General features: G+C 43.0%; 1 protein-coding gene across 2 annotated transcripts in view; it reads right to left on the reverse strand.

Annotated features, from left to right (window-relative positions):
* Nucleotides 1-21,170, reverse strand: part of LOC121286895 (short transient receptor potential channel 4-associated protein-like) — a 101,157-nt gene that overhangs the window by 61,395 nt on the left and 18,592 nt on the right. For both annotated transcript variants that reach the window (XM_041204119.1, XM_041204118.1), the window contains exons 2-3: nucleotides 8,096-8,227; nucleotides 763-879 (exon numbers count right to left, since the gene is read on the reverse strand). In XM_041204119.1, coding sequence (XP_041060053.1) covers nucleotides 763-879; nucleotides 8,096-8,227 — 249 coding nt within the window. The remainder of the gene's footprint in view (nucleotides 1-762; nucleotides 880-8,095; nucleotides 8,228-21,170) is intronic.

A 21,170-nucleotide genomic window follows, 5' to 3' on the forward strand; every position in this document is an offset into this window, starting at 1 on the left:
CCACCACTCAAGGGCATCATGGATGATCTGCAACCTAACTCTTAATACCTTTTTCCCCATATCCCTTAGTACCTTTGGAAAACAAAAATCTATCAGGTTTAAAATTAACAACTGATTTAGTATTAATTACCATTTGCAAAAGAGGGTTTCAAAATGCTACCAATTTTTGCATGTAGAAATGTTTCCTAATTTCACTTGTGAAAGGTCTGGCTCTATTTTTTTGCCACCTAGTCCTAGACTCCCCAACCAATGTTCCCATTAAAATTGAGAATTTCATTGTAAAGGAATTTAAGGAGACATTCTAGGGTGTTCAGTTGCTTTGTGCAGGCCAGTGTCCAGCAAAGATTCAACTCACTAAGACAGTTTCTTAAAAAAGAAAAGGTTTGATCAATACCATTGCATAGGTGTGTGGGGGGGGGAAGTAGCTAATCACTACTGGAACTCCTCCACTCTGACCATTCAAGATTTTCTTTTCAGCAAGAGAAACTCCTTTAGTTGTCTAGAACGTTCCAGCGGTGCACAGTTCATTATATAGTAAAAACCACTGTTTCCAATGTTAGCTGGCATTGTGTAACAATGAAGCATTGCAATTTTACAGTGTCATCCAGGCAAGCTTCTAATGAGAAATTGATATTTTTTTAGTCTGATCTGTCTCACCCAGCCCCTTCTTCTCCCCTCTCACACAAAGGATTTCAGAAGTATTTTCTTCACATTCTAAATAACCCGTAAAGTATTTTCAAAGCATTTTAGTACAGCACTTACATCTACTCCACCGAACAGATCAAAAACATGCGTATTGGGAAATTTGGACTCCTGGGCACCTTTCCCATCCTCTGTCACAAACGCCATTGCCTCCATTGAGAGAAGTGGAGCGATTTCCTACACACAAGGGGGATGGAAAAGGAACAATCAACATCTCACAGACCAAAGCTCAAGCACCATAATCCAACCTGGCTGGAATGGCCAAATGCTCTCTGCTCTCTGGTTGAGGATTACAAGATAAAATACCTGCTCAGCTTAGAGACCAAAATATTTTCTTTCAGATTCAAACTGACTCAATTGTGTATTTGCAGCATTTTCATCTCATTGTTTTGATTATTTCAGAGTTCCAGAATCTATGCTTTCTTAATTACAATGGAAGCCATAATTGTAGAGTTATTGAACAACAACCCTAAAACAAAGGTGAGTGATACAAGCAGACGTGACACAACACAAAGCTTGGCAAGAGGTCCCTCCAACAGGTAAGGCTTCCAGGAGGAGATGGAGCAAGATAGTGCATTCATCTTCTTACTCAGCAATCCTCTCCTTCCACTTAATTCTAACAACTGGTGAACAGAGCATCATCTAAGAGAACCAACAACATAAAATTGCTTACCTTGAAACATCTGTTCATGGCTGCTGTGAACGATACAGCAACTTGAATACTAAACCTGTCATTCGATTCTTATCCACTGTGCTCATTAGCATTCTATCAGAATTGGGTTCGGGTGGGGGGCACACAGAATTTTCAGTGCACACTGCATGGCATTGGACCAGCAATCCCTAAACTGCTGAGAAAAACCCTCCACAATCAGATTTCTCAGATTGTCACTGCATCCAAAGAAAAAAATTCTGAGCCGGACCAATCACAGTTAACGTCTTCTCTGTGAATCTGCTCATGGGATCAAGAATACCAATGCTGGGGAATTGAATATTTTCCAGCAAAGAAACTCCAACAAAGGAAGGTGGTGATGTAGTGGTAATGTTACTAGAGTAGTAATCCTGAGGTCTAGGCTAATGCTCTGCCGACATGGGTTTAAATCCCACCATGGCAGCTGGAGGAACTTAAATCAATTAATAAATCTGGAATTAAAAGGTAGCCTTGGTAATAGTGACCATGAAATCATTGTTGGTAAAAACCCATCAGGTTTACTAATGTCCTTTAGGGAAGGAAATCTGTCATCCCTACCTGGTCTGCCCTATATGGAAGTCCAGACCCACAGCAACGTGGTTGACTCTTAACTGCTCTCTGAAAAGGCCTAGCAAGCCATTCAGTTGTATCAAACCTCTACAAAGTTGAAAAAGAAATGATACTGGGTGGGTCACCCAGCACAGGAACATGGGAAATAGGAGTAGGCTATTCAGCCCATCGAGCCAGTCCTGACAGTCAAACAGATCATGGTTGATCATCCACCTCTACATCATTTTTCCCTACTATCCTCATATATCTTGATATCATTAGTACCCAGAAATCTATCAATTTCTGTCTTGAGCATACTCATTGATTAAGCTTCCACAACCCTCTAGGGTAGAGAATTCCCAAGGCATTAACCTAGGCACCAGAAATGATAATGGCATAACTAGCCCTGTTGACCATGCAAAGTCCTCCTTACTAATATCTGGGGACTTGTGCCAAGATCTGGAGAGCTGTCTCACAGACTAGTCAAGCAACAGACTGACATCATCAAACTCAAGGAATCATACCCTACAATGTCCCAGAAAACACCATCACCATCCCTGGGAATGTCCTGGCCCACCAACAGGACAGACCCACCAGAGATGGCAGCACAGTGGTTTAGTCAAAATGAAGTTGCCCTGGGAATCTTCAACATTGACTCTAATTCCCATGAAGTCTCACGGCATCAGGTCAAACACAGGCAGCAAGCCTCCTGCTGATTATCATGTACCACCCTCCCTCAGCTGATGAATCAGTGCTCCTCCATGTTGAACACCACTTGGAGGAAGCACTGAGGGTGGCAAGGGCACAGAACGTACTCTGTGGGGGACTTCAATGTCCATCACCAAGAATGGCTTGGTAGCAACAATAATAATCAAGCTGGCCAAGACCTTAAGGACACAGCTGCCAGGCTGATCTATGGCAGGTAGTGAGGGAGCCAAGAAGGAAAAACTTACTTGATCCCGTCCTCGCCAATCTACCTGTCACTGACACATCTGTCCCTGACAGTACCAGTAGGATTAACCACCACACAGTCCTTGTGGAGACAAAGTCCTGCCTTCACAAAGGATGTCCTCCATCGTGCTGTGTGGCAATACCACCATGCTTAACGGGATAGATTTCATACAGATCTAGCAATTCAAAACTGGGCATCAGTAGATGTTGTGGACCATCAGAAGCAGGATTGTATACAACCACAATCTGTGACCTCATAGCCCGGCACATCCCCCACTTAACCATTACCACCAAGCCAGGGGATCAACCCTTGTTCAATGAAGAATGCAGGAAGACATGCCAGCAGCAGTACCAGGCATACCTAAAAATGATGCGTCAACCTGGTGAGTATTATTTAAATAGTGATATATCTGGAAATGTTGATGTACAAAGGGGCCAGGGTGTCCTTGTACACCAATCACTGAAAGCAAGCATGCAGGTGCAGCAAGCAGTGAAGGCGGCAAATGGTACGTTGGCCTTCATTGCGAGACGACTTGAGTACAGGAGCAAGGGTGTCTTACTGCAGCTGTACAGGGCATTGGTGAGACCGCACCTGGAGTATCGTGTGAAGTTTTGGGCTCCTTACCTAAGAAAGAACATACTTGCCATAGAGGGGGTGCAGCGAAGATTCACCAGACTGATTCCTGGGATGGCAGGATTGTCCTATGAGGAGATTGGGCCGACTAGGCCTGTATTCACTGGAGTTTAGAAGAACGAGAGGGGATCTCATTGAAATGTATAAAATTCTGATAGGGGTGGGCAGACTGGATGCAGGGTTGATGTTTCCTCTGGCTGGAGGGGGGTGGCAGTGGTCTAGAGCAAGGGGTCACAATCTCAGGACTGAGAAGAGGAGAAACTTCTTCACTCAGGCAGCAGGAAACCTGTGGAATTCTCTACCACAGAGGCTGTGAAGGCCAAGTCATTGAATACATTTTAGAAGGAAACGGATAGATTTCTGGACTCTAAAGACATCAAGGGGTATGGGGAGCAAACGGGAGTATGGCGTTGAGCTACAGCCATGATCATATTGAATGGCAGAGCGGGATTGAAGGGCCAAATGACCTACTCCTACTTTTATTTTCTATGTTTCTAAGCTACAACACAGGACTACTTGTGTGCCAAACAGCGAAAAACCAAGCAATAGAAAGAGAGCTAAGCAATCCCACAACCAACTTGGATAAGAGATAAGCTCTGCAGTCCTGCCACATCCAGTCGTGAATGGTGGTGGACAATTAAACATCTCACTGGAGGATACGGCTCCACAAATATCCCCATCCTCAATGATAGGGGATCTCTGCACATCTTCAGCCAGAAATGCCAATTGCATGATCCATCTCAGCCTCCTCAGCATCACAGATACCAGCCTTCAGCCAATTTGATTCAGTCCATTGATTTCAAAAATGGCTGAAGGCACTGGATACTGCAAAGGCTATGGGCCCTGACAACATTCTGGCAATGGTGCTGAAGACTTTGACTAGTTCTGGAGCCCAACTGTTCCAGTACAGCTACAACATTGGCATCCACCTGGCAATTTGGAAATGGGATGCCTAAATAATGGTGTTGCCATGGAATCCTCTCTATAGCCAGCTCTCTCAAACAGTTTTTTCTGTTTCCACAAGAAATGTGTCTTCGACAGAATGACACCTAACCTCCACTCACTGCATATTTCTGGTATGTGGGTGATACGTCTGCTATACGTGAATCCACGGCTGCATGTAAAGAATTTCCTTACACACCTTCGTAGACTCCATCCTGCGCTCAAATTCACCTTTGATACGGAGCAGTTAAATGAGCTCCTTTTCCTCGACGTACTAGTGAAAATTCTGCCAGTGGGCTCTCTAATACTGTCTACTACCAGCCTACCTTCACTGGTCAATATATGTGTGGGATTCCTACAGTTCCAAGTGCTAGAAGATCAGCAATCTCATAAATAGGTCCTCAGCAATTTGCTCACCATGCAAGCTCGATGCTGATATAGGGCACATCAAAGACTCCTTCGGGATAATGCCTATCCTGATAAGATAATTTCACGTTGTATATCACGCAAATTCATGAATGGGCCTAAGGGCACCACTTTCAATTCTGAAAAGTGCCCAGTCTACCTCAGATTACCCTGGAAATGCAAGATGTCTCCAAACTTTGAGCAACAGGTGAAGCTAGCTGTTTCATGCCGCTAATATGCAGTAGCAACACGAGTGGTATTCACCACTAACAGGATGCTGCCATCAAGCCAAAAAGATGTCCTGGGTCACACAGAAATCTGTAAGGGGGTAAACAAGTTTCAATGCCAGTGTGATGCTCGGCCATACATCCCAACAACTGGCGAATCGTATCAAACACATCTCTTCAGCTGCTCATCGTACTCAACCAGTCTGTGCTTGCAAAACTTAAAACAGTATCCAACAGTAGATGTGATTCTGCAGTTTGAGAGCACTTGCTAAACAATCCTGATTGTGCTAAGAATTGCAGTGACAACCAATTTAAGGTTAGCAATTGGCTCACAGTGAGGCTCACTTATTCATGCTAGAAGCTACATATATTCACACAGAGGGCCCAGTCCTATGTAGACGGAAGCATGTCCACTAAACAAAAGGGCTTGGGGGACAGCCATTCCCTGGCTCATTCCCCTTGCATGGTTTAATTTAAAAACTTGGCAGTTAACTGTTTTCTGCTGCATTCTCCATGGCAACGCCTCAACCAGAGTCTACCAGTCAGTAGTCTCTTCTCATGCAGTATGAATTATTCCCTTTACACTTGGACTCATCAGGACCAATCTGCAAGAATACCAAGACAAAGCTATGACAGCACATCTCTTCTTTCAGCAATATGCAAATAGGACTGTTCTCCTTGGAACAGAGAAGGTTAAGAGGTAACGAAACAGATTTCCAAAACGATAGGTTTTGATGGAGTAAGATAAATGGAATAAAAAAATAATAGGTAGATTGTTTCCTCTGGTGTGATGAGCCCCAAAGGAAAAAAAAATTTACCTGAAATTTAAATTGACAATCAGAGATTGGGTTTGGGAACTACACTTCCCAGTAGGCCTCGGTTTGTCTGCACATGCACTGGCCGTAGAATGGCCGCACATGCACAGTTCATGTTTCTTTTCCATTCTTTGAGTTTTTTGCGCATGGTGCAGACAGGTTTAGGCCTCCAGGCCAGTAAACAGCCCTGCACACATGCGCAGTTTGTTTCTATTTTCAGCTGGGAACTATTCCTGCGCAGAAGGGAATAACAAGACCCGAAAGTGAAACAGCTGTGCGCTGCTTGGCATAGCCGAATATCTAAGTGTGCACATGGAAGGCGAAGCTTGAACGCAGGTGGAGATCAGGAAAAGAGGAACATCGGAGAGAGTGATGGAAGCCTTGGAGATGGATCCTTGTGGAAGATGTCCGAGAGAAAGCATGGTTTGGGATAGAATTCCAAGGCGAGTTTTGAACGTAGAGATTTGAAACCCTTGTGAGAAAGATAGAGTTGCATTGAGACTAGTTGTAACAAGTGTCGGGGAAGAGTGTTGATGAGAAATCTGTAGCATCTGCTTTGGTTGGCATCTCTCACTCGATTTTTGAAGTATGATGTGGCTGACCACTGTTTGCCTATTAGTTTACATGTAGTGCATACTGGTGAATATTAGAGTTTAAGATAGGTGTTGTAAATTGGGTTATCTTTATTCGTTGGTATGTATCTATAAAAGGTATAGTTGGGGTGAAGGAGTGATGTAAATTGATTCGTTTACTGCAGTTTGTATTGAAACTTTTTTGTCTAGTGTAATAGTTTGTTTCTTGTTTAATAAATGGTTTATTCTTTTGTTAAAGGTTCATCAGCAGACTTCTGGGACTCTGTTCAGTAGCCACCCTTCATATTTCTAAACAAAAAAATAAACCATGGCATCTAATTTGCCCAGTAGTAACATCAACAGGATCATAACACTTCTGGCAAGAAGATCAATAATGAGAAGTCACAGATTCAAGATCATTGGAAAAATATGGAGAAGGTAGATGAGAAGCTTTTTGACTCAGCTGTGGGGAGCTGGAACTGCTCGACTGCAAAGGTGATGCAAGCTGGTTTTATAAATAATTTTTAAAAAGGGAGTTGAGGATGAGGAACTTATAGGGTTACCAACAAAAAGTAGCCACGTGGAACCAAGCACAACTGCTCTTTCAAAGAGCCACCCCAGGGATGATATGTCAAATGGCCTTTTCTGTTCTGTAAGTTTTTATAATTCTGTGATTTCATAGGAATTGTGCACCCTGGAGCTTTCCTTCTCAAACATTAAACTAAGGAAGATTTTATACAATTCAGTAGCAAAAGACAAAAGACGTATAAATTGCAATGGGTTTTTCTGAACACTACTCCAAAATCAAGAGGCATGAAACCTAGCCACAGAAAGCTCAAAGAAACTGGTAATTCGGTCAGATGTTCAGCAGCAAAAGAACCATCATTGTGTAGATAAAACTGTCAGCATGGGAGGTTGCTTCAGCATAAAAGGTAACAAAGGAGAAAGTGCAGACTGATTTATCTGGTCTGCTCCCAAACTGGGATTTCTTGTAACAATTATCTGTTATATTCACAGACGATAAAGTTGACAACGACTGTGACCCTGCTCTCTTTCCACTTGCTATTTTTCCCCCACACAGAAAAGATAGACCAAAGAGGATGTTCTGGTTTCCAAAATACATAGTAGCCTTTTCCCATTATCCTATAGATATCCTTGCCTTAAGACAGCAAACAGGTGGCACTGTAGTTCAGAATTTAACAGGCCGCGCTACTGAGAAGTTCTTTGAAAATACCACACACAGATTTAAGCAGTGCCTACAGGCTTTGTGAGCCATTATTGAAACAATGAGTGGTGTGGGATTAATGAATCATATTCCAGTGTGACGCACTGCACAAAGACAAAGTAGGGAGATAATCCTATTTGATAAATGATTGGTGCAACTGCACTTAGGACACTAAAGTTCTGCTTACCACAGTACAAGGAAGATATTGCAGCTATTGAAAGGATTCAGGAGAGCAAGTAGAATGATCAAGGGAACGGAGGGGTTAGGTTATGAGGAATGATTATATAAATTGGGTATGTTCTCACTCAAAGAGAAGGTTGAGAGGTGATGTGATTGCTGTTGTAGGCTTACTTCAGTATCCTGCACCATAATCTTTAGTACTAACCTTTAAAATACCATGGCACAGCAACAGCCCATCGTTGTTGGGTTGGCTGTTCGTATATAATTTCTGCACCAGATGTGGGATCCCATTCCATTTCGCAGTTTTGTCCCTCTCCCTCAGCAAAGAATTTGGAATCTGCGAACAGGTAGATGCAATGGTTACAAAAAATTCATTAAACACTGTAATCAGCTTGTAGATTTGATTTGAGATTTCATAAGAATCTATTTTATATTTTCCCCTGTAAAGTGGGACAGAGACTTATGATCTACAACTCCCAGTCTTTTTGCAGTAATGATCTTACTTCTAAACAAAAACAAAAACAGAATTACCTCGAAAAACTCAGCAGGTCTGGCAGCAGGATGCTGCCAGACCTGCTGAGTTTTTCCAGGTAATTCTGTTTTTGTTTTTGTTTTGGATTTCCAGCATCCGCAGTTTTTGTGTTTTTATGATCTTACTCCTATTGCACTCATTGGGGTGGGGATGGGGAGCAGAATCAGTAAGGTGGAGTATCATTTTAGCAAAATTTGCTTTCTAAAAAGGAACACTTCTCATCATGAAAGAAAAAGGGAGAGGGGTGTGAGCACATCGCATGTTCTAAGTTGACAGTCACTGCATTGCTTTTATTTCAAATATCCTCCTTCACTGCCCCCCTGTACTTTTCCACAACTCCCTCCTGAATGTTTGTTCACTTTTGAACAAGGTCCTTGCCATCCATGAGCTTATTGTGGATGATTATATTAATGTGGTGGCCTTGACAGAAACCTGGCTGAAAGCTGATGAAATTTTCCCCCTAAAAGGAAGCCTTCTCACCTGGCTATACCTTCTGCGGCTTGCCCTGCCCAAACCTCCACTTACCAAATCACACCATTCTCTGCCCCCGCTAATAGAACCATAGAAAAGTTACGGCACAGAAAGAGAGCATTCAGCCCATTATGATTGCACCAGCTAAAAAAATTAGTCACCCATTCCAGCACCTGGTCTGTAGCCTTGCAGGTTACAGCACTTCAAGTGTTCAGCCAAGTTCCTTTTAAATGAGTTAAATCCAGGCAGCAAAGTCCACACACCTACCACCCTCTAGGTGAAGTTTTTCCTAATACCCCTTTCAACCTCTACCAATCACTTAAATCTGTGCCCCGGTAACTGAGCCCCTCAGCTAGGGAAACAGGTCTTTCTGGTCTACTCTCATCTAGGCCCCTCAATTTTTTATACCTCAATCAAATTACCCCTCAGCCTCTCTGTTCTAAGGAAAATAACCTTAGCCTACCCAATCTTTCCTCATAACTGCAATTTTCATGCCCTGGCAACATTCTTGTAAATCTCTTCTGTACCCTCTCCAGGTCAATTATGTGCTGCCTGTAGTGTGGTGACCAGAACGGTACACAAAATTCCAGCTGTGGCCTAACCATCGTTTTATACAGTTCCAGCATTGCATACCTGCTTTTGTATTCAATGCCTTGTCATTCCATATGCCTTCTTTACCACCTTGCCACCTGCCCTGTCACCTTCAAGGACCTGTGGACATGCACTCCAAGGTCTCTCACTTCTTCTACTACTCTCAATATCCTCCCATTTATTGAGTATTCCCTTGTTTTGTTTGCCCTCCCCAAATGCGTTACCTCACACTTCTCAGGATTGAATTTTTTTGCCACATTTCCAACCACTCAACCAAACCACTGATATCATTCTGGAGTCCACAGCTATCCTCTAAACAAATCAACTACATGGTCAATTTTTGTATCATCTGTAAATTTTCCAACTATGCCTCCCACATTTAAGTCCGAATCATTAATATCTACCACAAATGCAAGGGTTCAAACACTAAGCCCTGTGGAATGTCACTGGAAACAGCTTTTCATTTGCAAAAATATCCAATCATTTCCCTTTGTTTCCTGACACTGAGCCAATTTTGGATCCAACTTGCCACACACTCTTGTATCACATGGACTTATACTTTTCTGGCCAGTCAGCCATGTGGGTCCTCATGTCAACCACATCCACTGCACTACCCTCATCAAGCCTCCTTGTTACTTTTCACAAAAATTCTATTAAGTTTGTAAGACATGACCTTCCCTGAACAAAACCATGTTGACTATCCCTGATTAATTTTTAACTTTTTAAGTGACTGTTTATCCTGGCTTTCAAATTTGATTCTAATAATTTGCCCACCACAGAAGCCAGACTGATGGGCCCATAATTATTTGGCCTATTCCTCTCTCCCTTTTTAAACAATGGTACAACGTTCACAAACCTCCAATCCCCTAGTACCTCGCCTGTATCTAGTGAGGATTAGAAAATGATCCTCAGGGCACCGCTACTTCCTCCCTGGTTTCCTTTAACAACCTTGGATACAATCCATTCGGGCCTGGTGACTTCTCCACATTTCAAGGATGTCAGTCCCTCCAATGCGCCCTCTCTCACTATGCTTACTGCATCTAATATTTCGCACTTTTGCTCTAACTAGAATGTCTGCATCAACCCTCTCCTTAGTGAAGACAAAGACAAGGTACTCATTGAGAACCCTGCACACATCTTCAGCATCAACGCACAAATTACCATGTACTTCGCTGATAGGCCCAAGCTTTTCCTTAGTTACCAATCAAGAACCTATCTATCTCGGTCTTAAATACACTCAATGACCTGGCCTCCACAGCCTTCTGTGGCAATGAATTCCATAGATTCACCACTCTCTGGATAAAGTTTCTCCTCATCTCTGTTCTAAAATGTCCTCCCTTTACTCTGAGGCTGTGTCCTCGGGTCCACTCTGTCCAGGCCTTTCAGTATTCTGTAAGTTTCAATCAGATCCCCCCTCATCCTTCTAAACTCCATCGGGTATAGACCCAGAATCCTCAAACATTCCTCATATGTTAAGCCTTTCATTCCTGGGACCGTTCTCGTGAACCTCCTCTGGACCCTCTCCAGGGCCAGCACATCCTTCCTGAGATACGGGGCCCAAAATTGCTCACAATATTCTAAATGCGGTCTGACCAGAGCCTTATAAAGCCTCAGCAGCACATCCCTGCTTTTATATTCTAGTCATCTCGAAATAAATGCCAACATTGCATTTGCCTTCCTAACTACTCACTCAACCTGCAAGTTAACCTTAAGAGAATCCTGGACTAGGATTCCCAAGTCCCTTTGCACTCCAGATTTCTGAATTCTCTCCCCATTTAGAAAATAGTCTATGCCTCTATTCTTCCTACCAAAGTGCATGACCTCACATTTCCCCACACTGTATTCCATCTGCCACTTCTTTGCCCATTCTCCTAACCTGTCCAAATCCTTCTGCAGCCTCCCCGCCTCCTCAATACTACCTGTCCCTCCACCTATCTTTGTATCATCTGCAAACTTAGCCAGGATGCCCTCACTTCCTTCATCTAGATCATTAATGTATAAAGTGAAAAGTTGTGGTTCCAACACTGATCCCTGCGGAACTCCACTAGTCAACGGCCGCCAATCTGAGAAGGACCCCCTTATCCGCACTCTCTGCCTCCTGCCAGACAGCCAATTTTCTATCCATGCTAGTACCTTGCCTCTAACACCATGGGCTCTTATCTAACTGAGCAGCCTCCTGTGTGGCACCTTGTCAAAGGCCTTCTGGAAGTCCAAGTAGATAACATCCATTGGCTCTCCTTTGTCTAACCTACTCGTTACCTCCTCAAAGAATTCTAACAGGTTTGTCAGGCATGGCCTCCCCTTGATGAAACCATGCTGACTTTACCTTATTTTACCATGCACTTCCAAGTATTCTGAAATCTCATCCTTAATAATTGACTCTCAAATCTTACCAACAACCGAGGTCAGGCTAATCGGCCTGTAATTTCCCATCTTTTGTCTCACTCCCTTCTTAAACAGGGGGGGGTTACATTAGCGATTTTCCAGTCCTCTGGGACCCTCCCTGACTCCAGTGATTCCTGAAAGATCACCACTAACGCCTCCACTATCTCTTCAGCTATCTCTTTCAGAACTCTGGGGTGTAATCCATCAGGTCCAGGTGATATATCCACCTTTAGACCTTTCAGTTTTCCTAGCACCTTCTCCTCGGTAATGGCCACCATACTCACCTCTGCCCCCCGACTCTCTTGAACTTTGGGGATGTTACTCGTGTCTTCCACCATGAAGACTGACGCTAAGTAACTATTCAGTTCCTCCGCTGTTTCTTTGTTCCACACTACTAATTCTCCAGTGTCATTTTCCAGTGGCCCAATGTCCACTTTTGCCTCTCTCTTACCCTTTATATATCTAAAATAACTCTTGCAATCTTCTTTTATATTACTGGCTAGTTTACCCTCATATTTAATCTCCTCCCTCCTTATTTCTTTTTTAGTTGTCCTCTGTTGGTCTTTGTAGGCTTCCCAATCCCCTGGTTTCCCACTGCTCTTCGCTGCATTGTATGCTTTCTCTTTAGCTTTTATGCGGTCCCTGACTTCCCTTGTCAGCCATGATGGACTCGTCCTCTCTTTAGTATGCTTCTTCTTCCTAGGGATGAATTTTTGCTGTGTCTCCCAAATTACTCCCAGAAACTCCTGCCATTGCTGTTCCACTGTCTTTCCTGCTAGGCTCATCTCCCAGTCAATTCTGGCCAGCTCCTCCCTCATGCCTCTGTAGTTGCCTTTATTCAACTGTAATACTGTTACATCTGATTCCAGCTGTTTCCTCTCAAATTGCAGAGTAAATTCTATCATATTATGGTCACTTCCTCCTAAGGGTTCCTTCACCTTCAGCTCCCTTATCAACTCTGCCTCATTACACATCACTCAATCTAGAATTGCCTGTTCCCTAGTGAGCTCCACCACAAGCTGCTCCAAAAAGCCATCTCGTAGACATTACACAAATTCCTTTTCTAGGGATCCATTATCAACCTGATTTTCCCAGCCTACCTGCATATTGAAATCCCCAGTGATCACTGTAACCTTGCCTTTCTTACACGCCTTTTCTATCTCCCGGTGTATCTTGTGGCCCACATCCTGACTACTGTTCGGAGGCCTTAACATAACTCCCATTATGCTTTTTTTAACCTTTGCAGTTCCTCAACTCTACCCACACAGATTCTACATCATCTGACCCTACGTCATTTCTTGCTATCGATTTAATTTCATTTGTTACTAACAAAGCAACCCCAACCACTCCGCCAACCTGCCTATTTTTTCAATAGGATGTATATCCTTGGATATTTAGCTCCCAGCCCTGATCCCCTTGCAACCATCTCTCCGTAATGCCCACCACATCATACCTGCCAATTTCAATCTGCGTCACAAGCTCATTTACCTTATTTCTTATACTGTGTGCATTCGGATACAACACCTTCAGTCGTGTATTTCCCGTCCCCTTTTTCATTGTCGTCCCTTTATCGGATGTGCTTGAAGTTAGATTCCTAACCCTTTCCAAACACTCTGTCCTATTTTGTGTTCTGGAGACTTTAATAGCCTCTCCTGGGCTCTGCTTTCTTTTCAGTTTTTTCATAATTTTCCATGAAGTTGAATCCACCCCCCCACCACATGCTAACCTGCTGCTTTGTTTCCCATTAGTCATACTTCCTGGAGTTTTACCCTTCCCTTCCACTTTCTAGTTTAAAGTTCTGTTGACCACTCTATTTACCCTTTTCGCTTGAACATTGGTCCCCGATCGGTTCAAGTGGAGACGGTCCCAACGGTACAGATCCCTCCTGTTCCAATACTGATGCCAGTGCCCCATGAAATGGAACCCTCTTTCCCGACCACTCCTTTAGCCACGTGTTTACTTCCCTTATTCTCGCGTCCCTATGCCAATTTGCACGTGGCTCAGGTAGTAATTCGGAGATTATAACCCTTGAGGACCTGTTCTTTAATTTAGTTCCTAGTTCCTGATAATCTCCAAACAGGTCCTCTTTCCTAGTCTTACCTATGTTACTTGTCCCGACATGGACCACAACAACTGGATCCTCCCCCTCCCTAAGGGGAGTGGCCCCTTACTCAGATTATGCCCTCTGGTCCTAGACTGTCCCACAAGGGGAAACAACCTCTCAGCATCTACTCTGTCAAGCCCCCTAAGAATCTTATATGTTTCAATAAGGTCATCTAAACTCCAATGAGTACAGACCCAACCTACTCAACCTCTCCTCAAAGGAAAATCCCTCCATACTCGGGATCAACCTAGTGAACCTTCTCTGGACTGCCTCCAATGCCAGTATATCTTTCCTTAGATAAGGGGACCAAACTCACTCAGGTCCATGTCTGGTATCGTGGCAGCATCTATGATGCCTTAATTCAGAGTCAGTACACTGCATTTGACCCAAGGGGTGGCTAATGGGTGACAAGGGCTTTCCACTGATGAATCTGGTGTGCAAACCACATGCACAGCATGCATACAATGAAAACAAGGAAAATGTGATGGAGCAACCCACTGGTGTGTAGAAACAATGCTTTCGCTCCCTGTGCTGTTCTCAAGGAACCCTGCAATAAGCAACAGTGTGGATATTGGGAACCATGATGGTCTGCTGCATAACCTATCACGAGACGGCAGCCCTTGCCACCAGCCATTCGGCCTGGGCTTTCCATGAAGAACCTCACCTGAGCATGATAGCAGTAACCACAACTCCAATTTCCCATTCACCAACAGTTCCACAACTTGGCTTTCCTCTGTCACTGACTGTCAGTTACTTGGCCACAATGCAAAAGCAAAAGCCACCACAAAGTGAAAATTTCAAACCAAATGCATAACTCAGATCATGCCATATTATGCATAAAAGTCAGCTAATCATCCTTTGCATTCCCTTACTGCCTGTCTTGTGTGTGCCTTGGCTTGTCCTTATGCTTCTATGCACCATGGTAGAATGCTGACTTTCAGCTGAGGACACTGCAGGTGCCATTGGTGGAGGACCTCTAGCACCTCTAGGCCTTTCAGGGCCACGCTGTGGATGGCAGCATCTCGTTATAGGTGGCAGCAGTCTGGGCAGGTCGGGTGAGTCAGCAGCAAGGGTCTAGGCTGAATGGCTGCCTCTTGGTGACATCATTCCAAAACATATCAATTTTCCCATGCACACTGATAACAGCAAAACTCTCTCACCACCAGCTCTCTTGTACTGTCTCTAAATTGTCAGGCTGCTTGTCAACCAGTACATCCAGCAATTTTCACCAACTAAATATTGGGAAGACAAAAGCCATTGTCTTCAGTCCTAATCACAAATACTATTCCCTTGGCCACCCACTCCATCCCTCTTCCTGGTAACTGAGATTGATCCAGATTGTTCGCAACCTCAGTGTCCTGGCTGACCCTGAGATGAGCTTCCAGTTACATATCTGAACTACCACTAAGACCACCTATTTCCACCTCCACATCACCCAACCTCACCCCTGCCTCAGCTCATTTGCTGCTGAAACCCTAATTTATTTCTTTGTTTCCTTAGACTTGATTATTCCAATGCTCTCTCTTGGCTGGTTTCCCACATTCTACCCTCTGTAAAATGGAGGTCATCCAAAACTCTGCTGCCCACGTGCTAACTCGCATCAAGTCCCACTCACCCATTTTTCCTAGATTTGCTGACCTACATTGGCTCCGGGATAGACAACACCTCAAATTTAAAATTCGCGTTCTCATTATCAACTCCCTCCATTGCCTTGCTCCTCTCGATCTCTGTAATCAGCTTCAGCCTCAATCATCAGAGATATCTGCACTCTAATTCGCGCCTCGAGCATCCCCAATGTTAATTGCTGCACCAGCAGTGGCCTTGCCTTCAGCTACAAAAGCCCCAAGTTCAGACATATTCTATTTCTATATTTCTCCCTCCTCCTTTAAGAGATCCCTACCATTCTGACCAAGCTTTTGGTCATCCCAGTATCACCTTAGTGACTCAGTGTAAAATTATGTTTTATAACACACCTGTGAAGTGTCTTGGAATGTTTTACTATAATGAAAGGTGCTATATGAATACAAGTAGTTGCATACAATTTGTCGATTTTAAGGTTTTCTGGAAGGTTTTGTAGTAGCAGTAATAAAGCTTATTGGGCATAACAGGGTTTAAGTTATTTTTAAATTATTTTCAATTAACACATAATATAGATGGCAGGGCAGGTGATGTGTTGCAACTGCAGAATATGGGTGGGTTTAGGTGAAGGGAGATTTAGAAATCCAAAGAGAAAGGTCGAGGCATCGGAACAGTGCAGAAATGTGGGTAAAGACAAGCAGAGTGGGAAAGGAAGGGATAGAGTTTAACAAAAATTGTACATCAATGAACAAGGTCATTACAGGAAATAGCAGTAAAAAATAATGAAATTAAAAGTTCTTATACACGACCCATCTGCAATAAGATAGATGAACTAGTGGCACAAATACAGAGAAATTATTTAGATCTAATCGTCATTACAGAGACCAGGTTACAAGGTGTTCAAGATTGGGAAATAAATACTCTTTGGTAATAATATTTCAGAAAGACAAATGAAATGGCAAAGGAGGCAGGGTAGCCATAATAGTAAAAGATGGCATAAGGACTTTAGGGAGAAGGGATCTGGCCTCAGGAGATCATGAAGCAGAATCAGAATGGGTGTAAATTAGGAATAGCAAGAGTAGCCCCCTAACAGTAGTTATGCCGTTGGACAGAACATTAAATAAGAAATAATTGGACCTTGTAACAAAGGCAATGTAATAATTGTGAGGCACTTTAATCTTCATATAGACTGAGGCAATCAAATTGGCAAAGATGATCTGGAAGATGAGTTTTCATGAAAGTTTCTTGGAGCAACATGTTGTGGAACTGATGACCTTAGATCTAGTATTGCATAATGAAGCAGGGTTAATTATCAATGTCATAGTAAATATCTATTGGGAAATAGTGATAATATCATAGAGTTCCAGGTTAAACCTGGTTGCGACATACTCCAGTCTCAAACACAAATCTTAAATAAAGCCAATTACATAGGTATGAGGGGACCGTATAAACAAGGAGCAGCACCTTGAGCATTTAATAAGATCATGGCTGATCTGATAGTAACCTGAAATCTGCATCCTATCTACTGCTGATAACCTATCACCCCCCTTGCTTACCAAGAACCTATCTCCCTCTGCCTTAAAAATATTCAAAGACTCTGCTTCCACCACCTTTTCAGGAAGAGAATTCCAAAGACTCATGACCCTCTGAGTGAAAAAATTTCACCTCATCTGTTTTAAATGGGCGACCCCGTATTTTTAAACACTGGCTATGGTAAATTGGGTAAACAGAATAAAAGGTATGGCTGTAAATGAACAGTGGAAAACATTTAAAGAAACAATTCAAAATGTCCAACTAAAAAACATTCCACTGACAAACAAAAACTCAGCAAGACCGACCCATCTGTGGCTCACTCAGGAATTTAGGGATGGTATTGGATTAAGAAGGGTTTAAGATTATTGCAAAAAACAGTAACAAGTCAGAGAATTGGGAATGTTTTGGAAGCCAAAGGGCAACCAAAAAGTTGATAAAAGGGAAAAAATAGAATACGAGAGTGAACTAGCCAGGAATAAAGAAGGGGAGATTGTACAAAAAAAGAGTAGCTAAAGTAAACTTTGGTCCATTAGAATCGGTGACAGGAGAAATTATAATGCGGAACAAAGAAACGGTGGAGGTATTGAACAAATATTGCGTGTCTGTCTTCACAGTAGAAGACAAATTTCATCCCAGATATAGATGGTAAATTAGAGGCTAAAAAGAGTGAGGAAATTAGAGAAATTAATATCAGAGAAAAAGTATTAGAGAAACTTAAGGGACTAAAATCCAAGAAATCCCTGGGACCTCATGGTCTAAAGGAGACAGTGGATATGCTGGCTGGGATTTTCAGAATTCATTGAATTTTGGAACAGTCCCATCAGATTAGAAGTTGGCAAATGTTTTTCAAGAAAGGAGGGAGAGAGAAAACAGGGAACGACAGGCTAGTTAACCTAACATCCGGAATCTATTAAGGAATCTTTGTTTAATGCACTTATTCTAATCATACTGTGCTTTTCTAAGTCAACATAGTTTTACTAAAAGGAAATCCTGTCTGACAAATTTATTGGAGTTTCTTTGAGAACGTAACTAGTAAGGTAGATAAAGAGGAATCAGTTGATATAGAATACCAGGATTTCCAAAAGGCATTTGCCACAAAAAAGGTCAATAGGCAAGATAAGTGTGCATGGAGTTGGAGGTAACATATTAGCATGGACAGAGGATTGGTTAACGAAGAGGAAACAGGGAGTGGGCAGAAATGGGCCATTTTCAAGTTGGTCAGGTAGTGAATAGTTGAATACCACAAGGATCAGTGCTGGGGCCTCAGCTATTTACAATCTATATTAATGACTTGGATGAGGGGACAGTATAATACAAAACTAGGTGAAAAGAGAAGTTGTGAGGAGGACACAGAGAGGCTCAAAGAGATAGGCAGGTTAGGTGTACACAAGGTGATTTTTTTTAGCTCAGTACATCAAGCAACCAACTGGGGAACAGGTTATCCTAGATGTGGTATTGTGCAATGAGAAGGGGTTAATTAATAATCTTGTGTGGTCCGTGAGTGAACAGTGACCATAACATGATAGAATTCATCATCAGGATGGAAAGTGAAGTAGTGGCAAACATAATGCCGCTATTTAAAAGGAGGGAGGGAGAAAACAGTGAATTACGTAAGAAATAGGAGGAGCAGGCCATTCAGCCCCTCAAGCCTGCCCCGCCATTCAATAAGATCATGGCTGATCTGCACCAGGCCTCACTCCTCTTTTGTTCTCACTCCTCATAATCCTCAACTCCCCAATATTTCAAAATCTATCTACCTCCTCTTTAAATACTTTGTGACCTAGCTTCCACAACTCTGGGGTAGAGAATTCCAGACATTCACTACCCTCAGAAGAAATTCCTTTGCATCTCAGATTCCCCTAATGGAAACATCTTCTCAACATCTACCCTGTCAAGCCCCCTCAGAATATTGTACATTTCAATGAGATCACCCCTCATTCTTCTAAACTCTAATGAATAAAGGCCTAACCTGTTTAGCCATTCTTGATAAGTCAATACCTTCATCTCAGGAATCAGCCGAGTGAATCTCTTTTGAACTGCCTCTAATGCTAGTATATCCTTTCTTAAATACGGGGACCAAAACTGTACACAGTACTGCAGGTGTGGCCTCACCAACGCCCTGTACAGTTGCAACAAGACTTCACTATTTTTAAACTCCAAACCCCTAGCAATACAGGACAAAATTCCATTTGCCTTCTTAATTACTTGCTGCACCTGCATGCTAATATTTTGTGTTTCATGCACTAGGACTGATCCTTCTGGCACTCCACTAGTTATTTCTTTCCAACCTGAAAAAGACCCATTAATGCCAACTCTCTGCCTTGTGTGTGTAAACCAATCCTCAGTCCATGCTAATGCATTACCCCCAATACCATGAGCTCTTATCTTGTGCAATAACCTTTTATGAGACACCTTATCACATGCCTCCTGGAAATCCAAATACACCACATCTACCAGTTCCCCTTTATCAACTCTGTTTGCTAGAGTTCTTTTGACGATATAACAAGTTTGTCAAACATGATTTCCCTTTCACAAAACCATGTTGACTCTGTTTGATTGCGTTAAGCTTTTCAAAATGTCCTAGTTCTTCCTTAATAATGGACTCTAGCATTTTCCCAATGACAGATGTTAGGCTGACTGGCCTATAGTTTACAGGCTAGTTAGCCTAACATCGGTGGTAGGGAAAATGCTAGAGTCTATTATAAATGTGATAACATGACACTTAGAAAATATCAACAGGATTAGACAAAGTCAACATGGGTTTATGAAAGGAAAATCATGTCCAACAAACCTACTGGAGTTTTTTTGAGGATGTAACTAGCAGAACAGATAAGGGAAAATCAGTGGATGTGGTGTATTTGGATTTTCAGGAATCTTTTAATAAAATCCCACATAAGAGGTTAGTGTGCAAAACTAAAGCATCCGAATTGGGGATAATATTTTGGCATGGATTGAGAAATTGGTTAGTAGACAGGAAACAGAGTAGGAATAAACGGATCTTTTTTGGAGTGGCAGGCGGTGACTAGCGAGGTACCACAGGGATCAGTGTTTGGGCCCCAGCTTACTACAATATATATCAACGATTTGGATGAGAACACCAAATGTAATATTTCTAAATGTGACGACACGAAGCTTGGTGGGAATGTGAGGGTTAAGAGGTTTCAAGGTGATTTAAGCAGGTTGAGTGGTTGGGCAAAGACATGGCAGATGCAGTATAATGTGTATAAGAGCGTGAAGTTATCCACTTTGGTAGGAAAAACAGAATGGCAGAGTATTATTTAAATGGTGATAGATTGGGAAATGTTGATGTACAAAGGGACTTGGTTGCCCTTGTTGTCAGTTCCTCAGAATCGAGGATGAGCCTTGGTGAGGCTTCAGATGACTGAGGAGCCCAATTCTGGATCCAAATACTCTTTTGCAGTGGAGGCACGTTGCGCAGGGGAGTCGAAATCACAGCACCATGTTGGCTTCTTCTCCTTCCTCTGCCGTTGCCGTTCCACCTCGCTGTTGAGTCGCTGAGCCCCAAAGAAGATTGTGCCTTGACGGTCCAAGTGGTGACATGTGTTCTCTTCCCAATCAGTGGTGTTAATGCCTCCGTGTGTTAGGGCGACCTTGAGCATATCCTTATAGCTTTTCCTTTGATCACCATTTGAGCGCTGGCCAATGGAAGGCTGTGAGAAGAGAAATTGCTGAGAGAGGTGGCTTTCGGGCATCTGGACGCAATGGCCCGTCCATTGTAGTTGATTCCGCAGGAGCAGGGCTTCAATGCTGGTAGATGCAGCTTCATGGAGGGTGCGTAGGTTAGTCCAGTGGTCCTCCAATCACTGAAAGCAAGCATGCAGGTGCAGCAAGCAGTTAGGAAAGCAAATGGTATGTTGGCCTTCATTGCGAAAGGGCTTGAAGCAGGATGTCTTACTGCAGCTGTACAGAGCATTGGCGAAACCACGCCTGGAGTGCTATGCGCAGCTTTGGTCTCCTTACCTAAGAAAGGATCTACTTGCCATCAAGGGAGTGCAGCGAAGGTTCACCAAACTGATTCCTCAGATGGCAGGGTTGTCGTACAAGGAGGGATTGGGTCGACTAGGC

Source organism: Carcharodon carcharias, chromosome 14, assembly GCF_017639515.1.
Source record: "Carcharodon carcharias isolate sCarCar2 chromosome 14, sCarCar2.pri, whole genome shotgun sequence".
Taxonomy (NCBI): Eukaryota; Metazoa; Chordata; class Chondrichthyes; order Lamniformes; family Lamnidae; genus Carcharodon; species Carcharodon carcharias.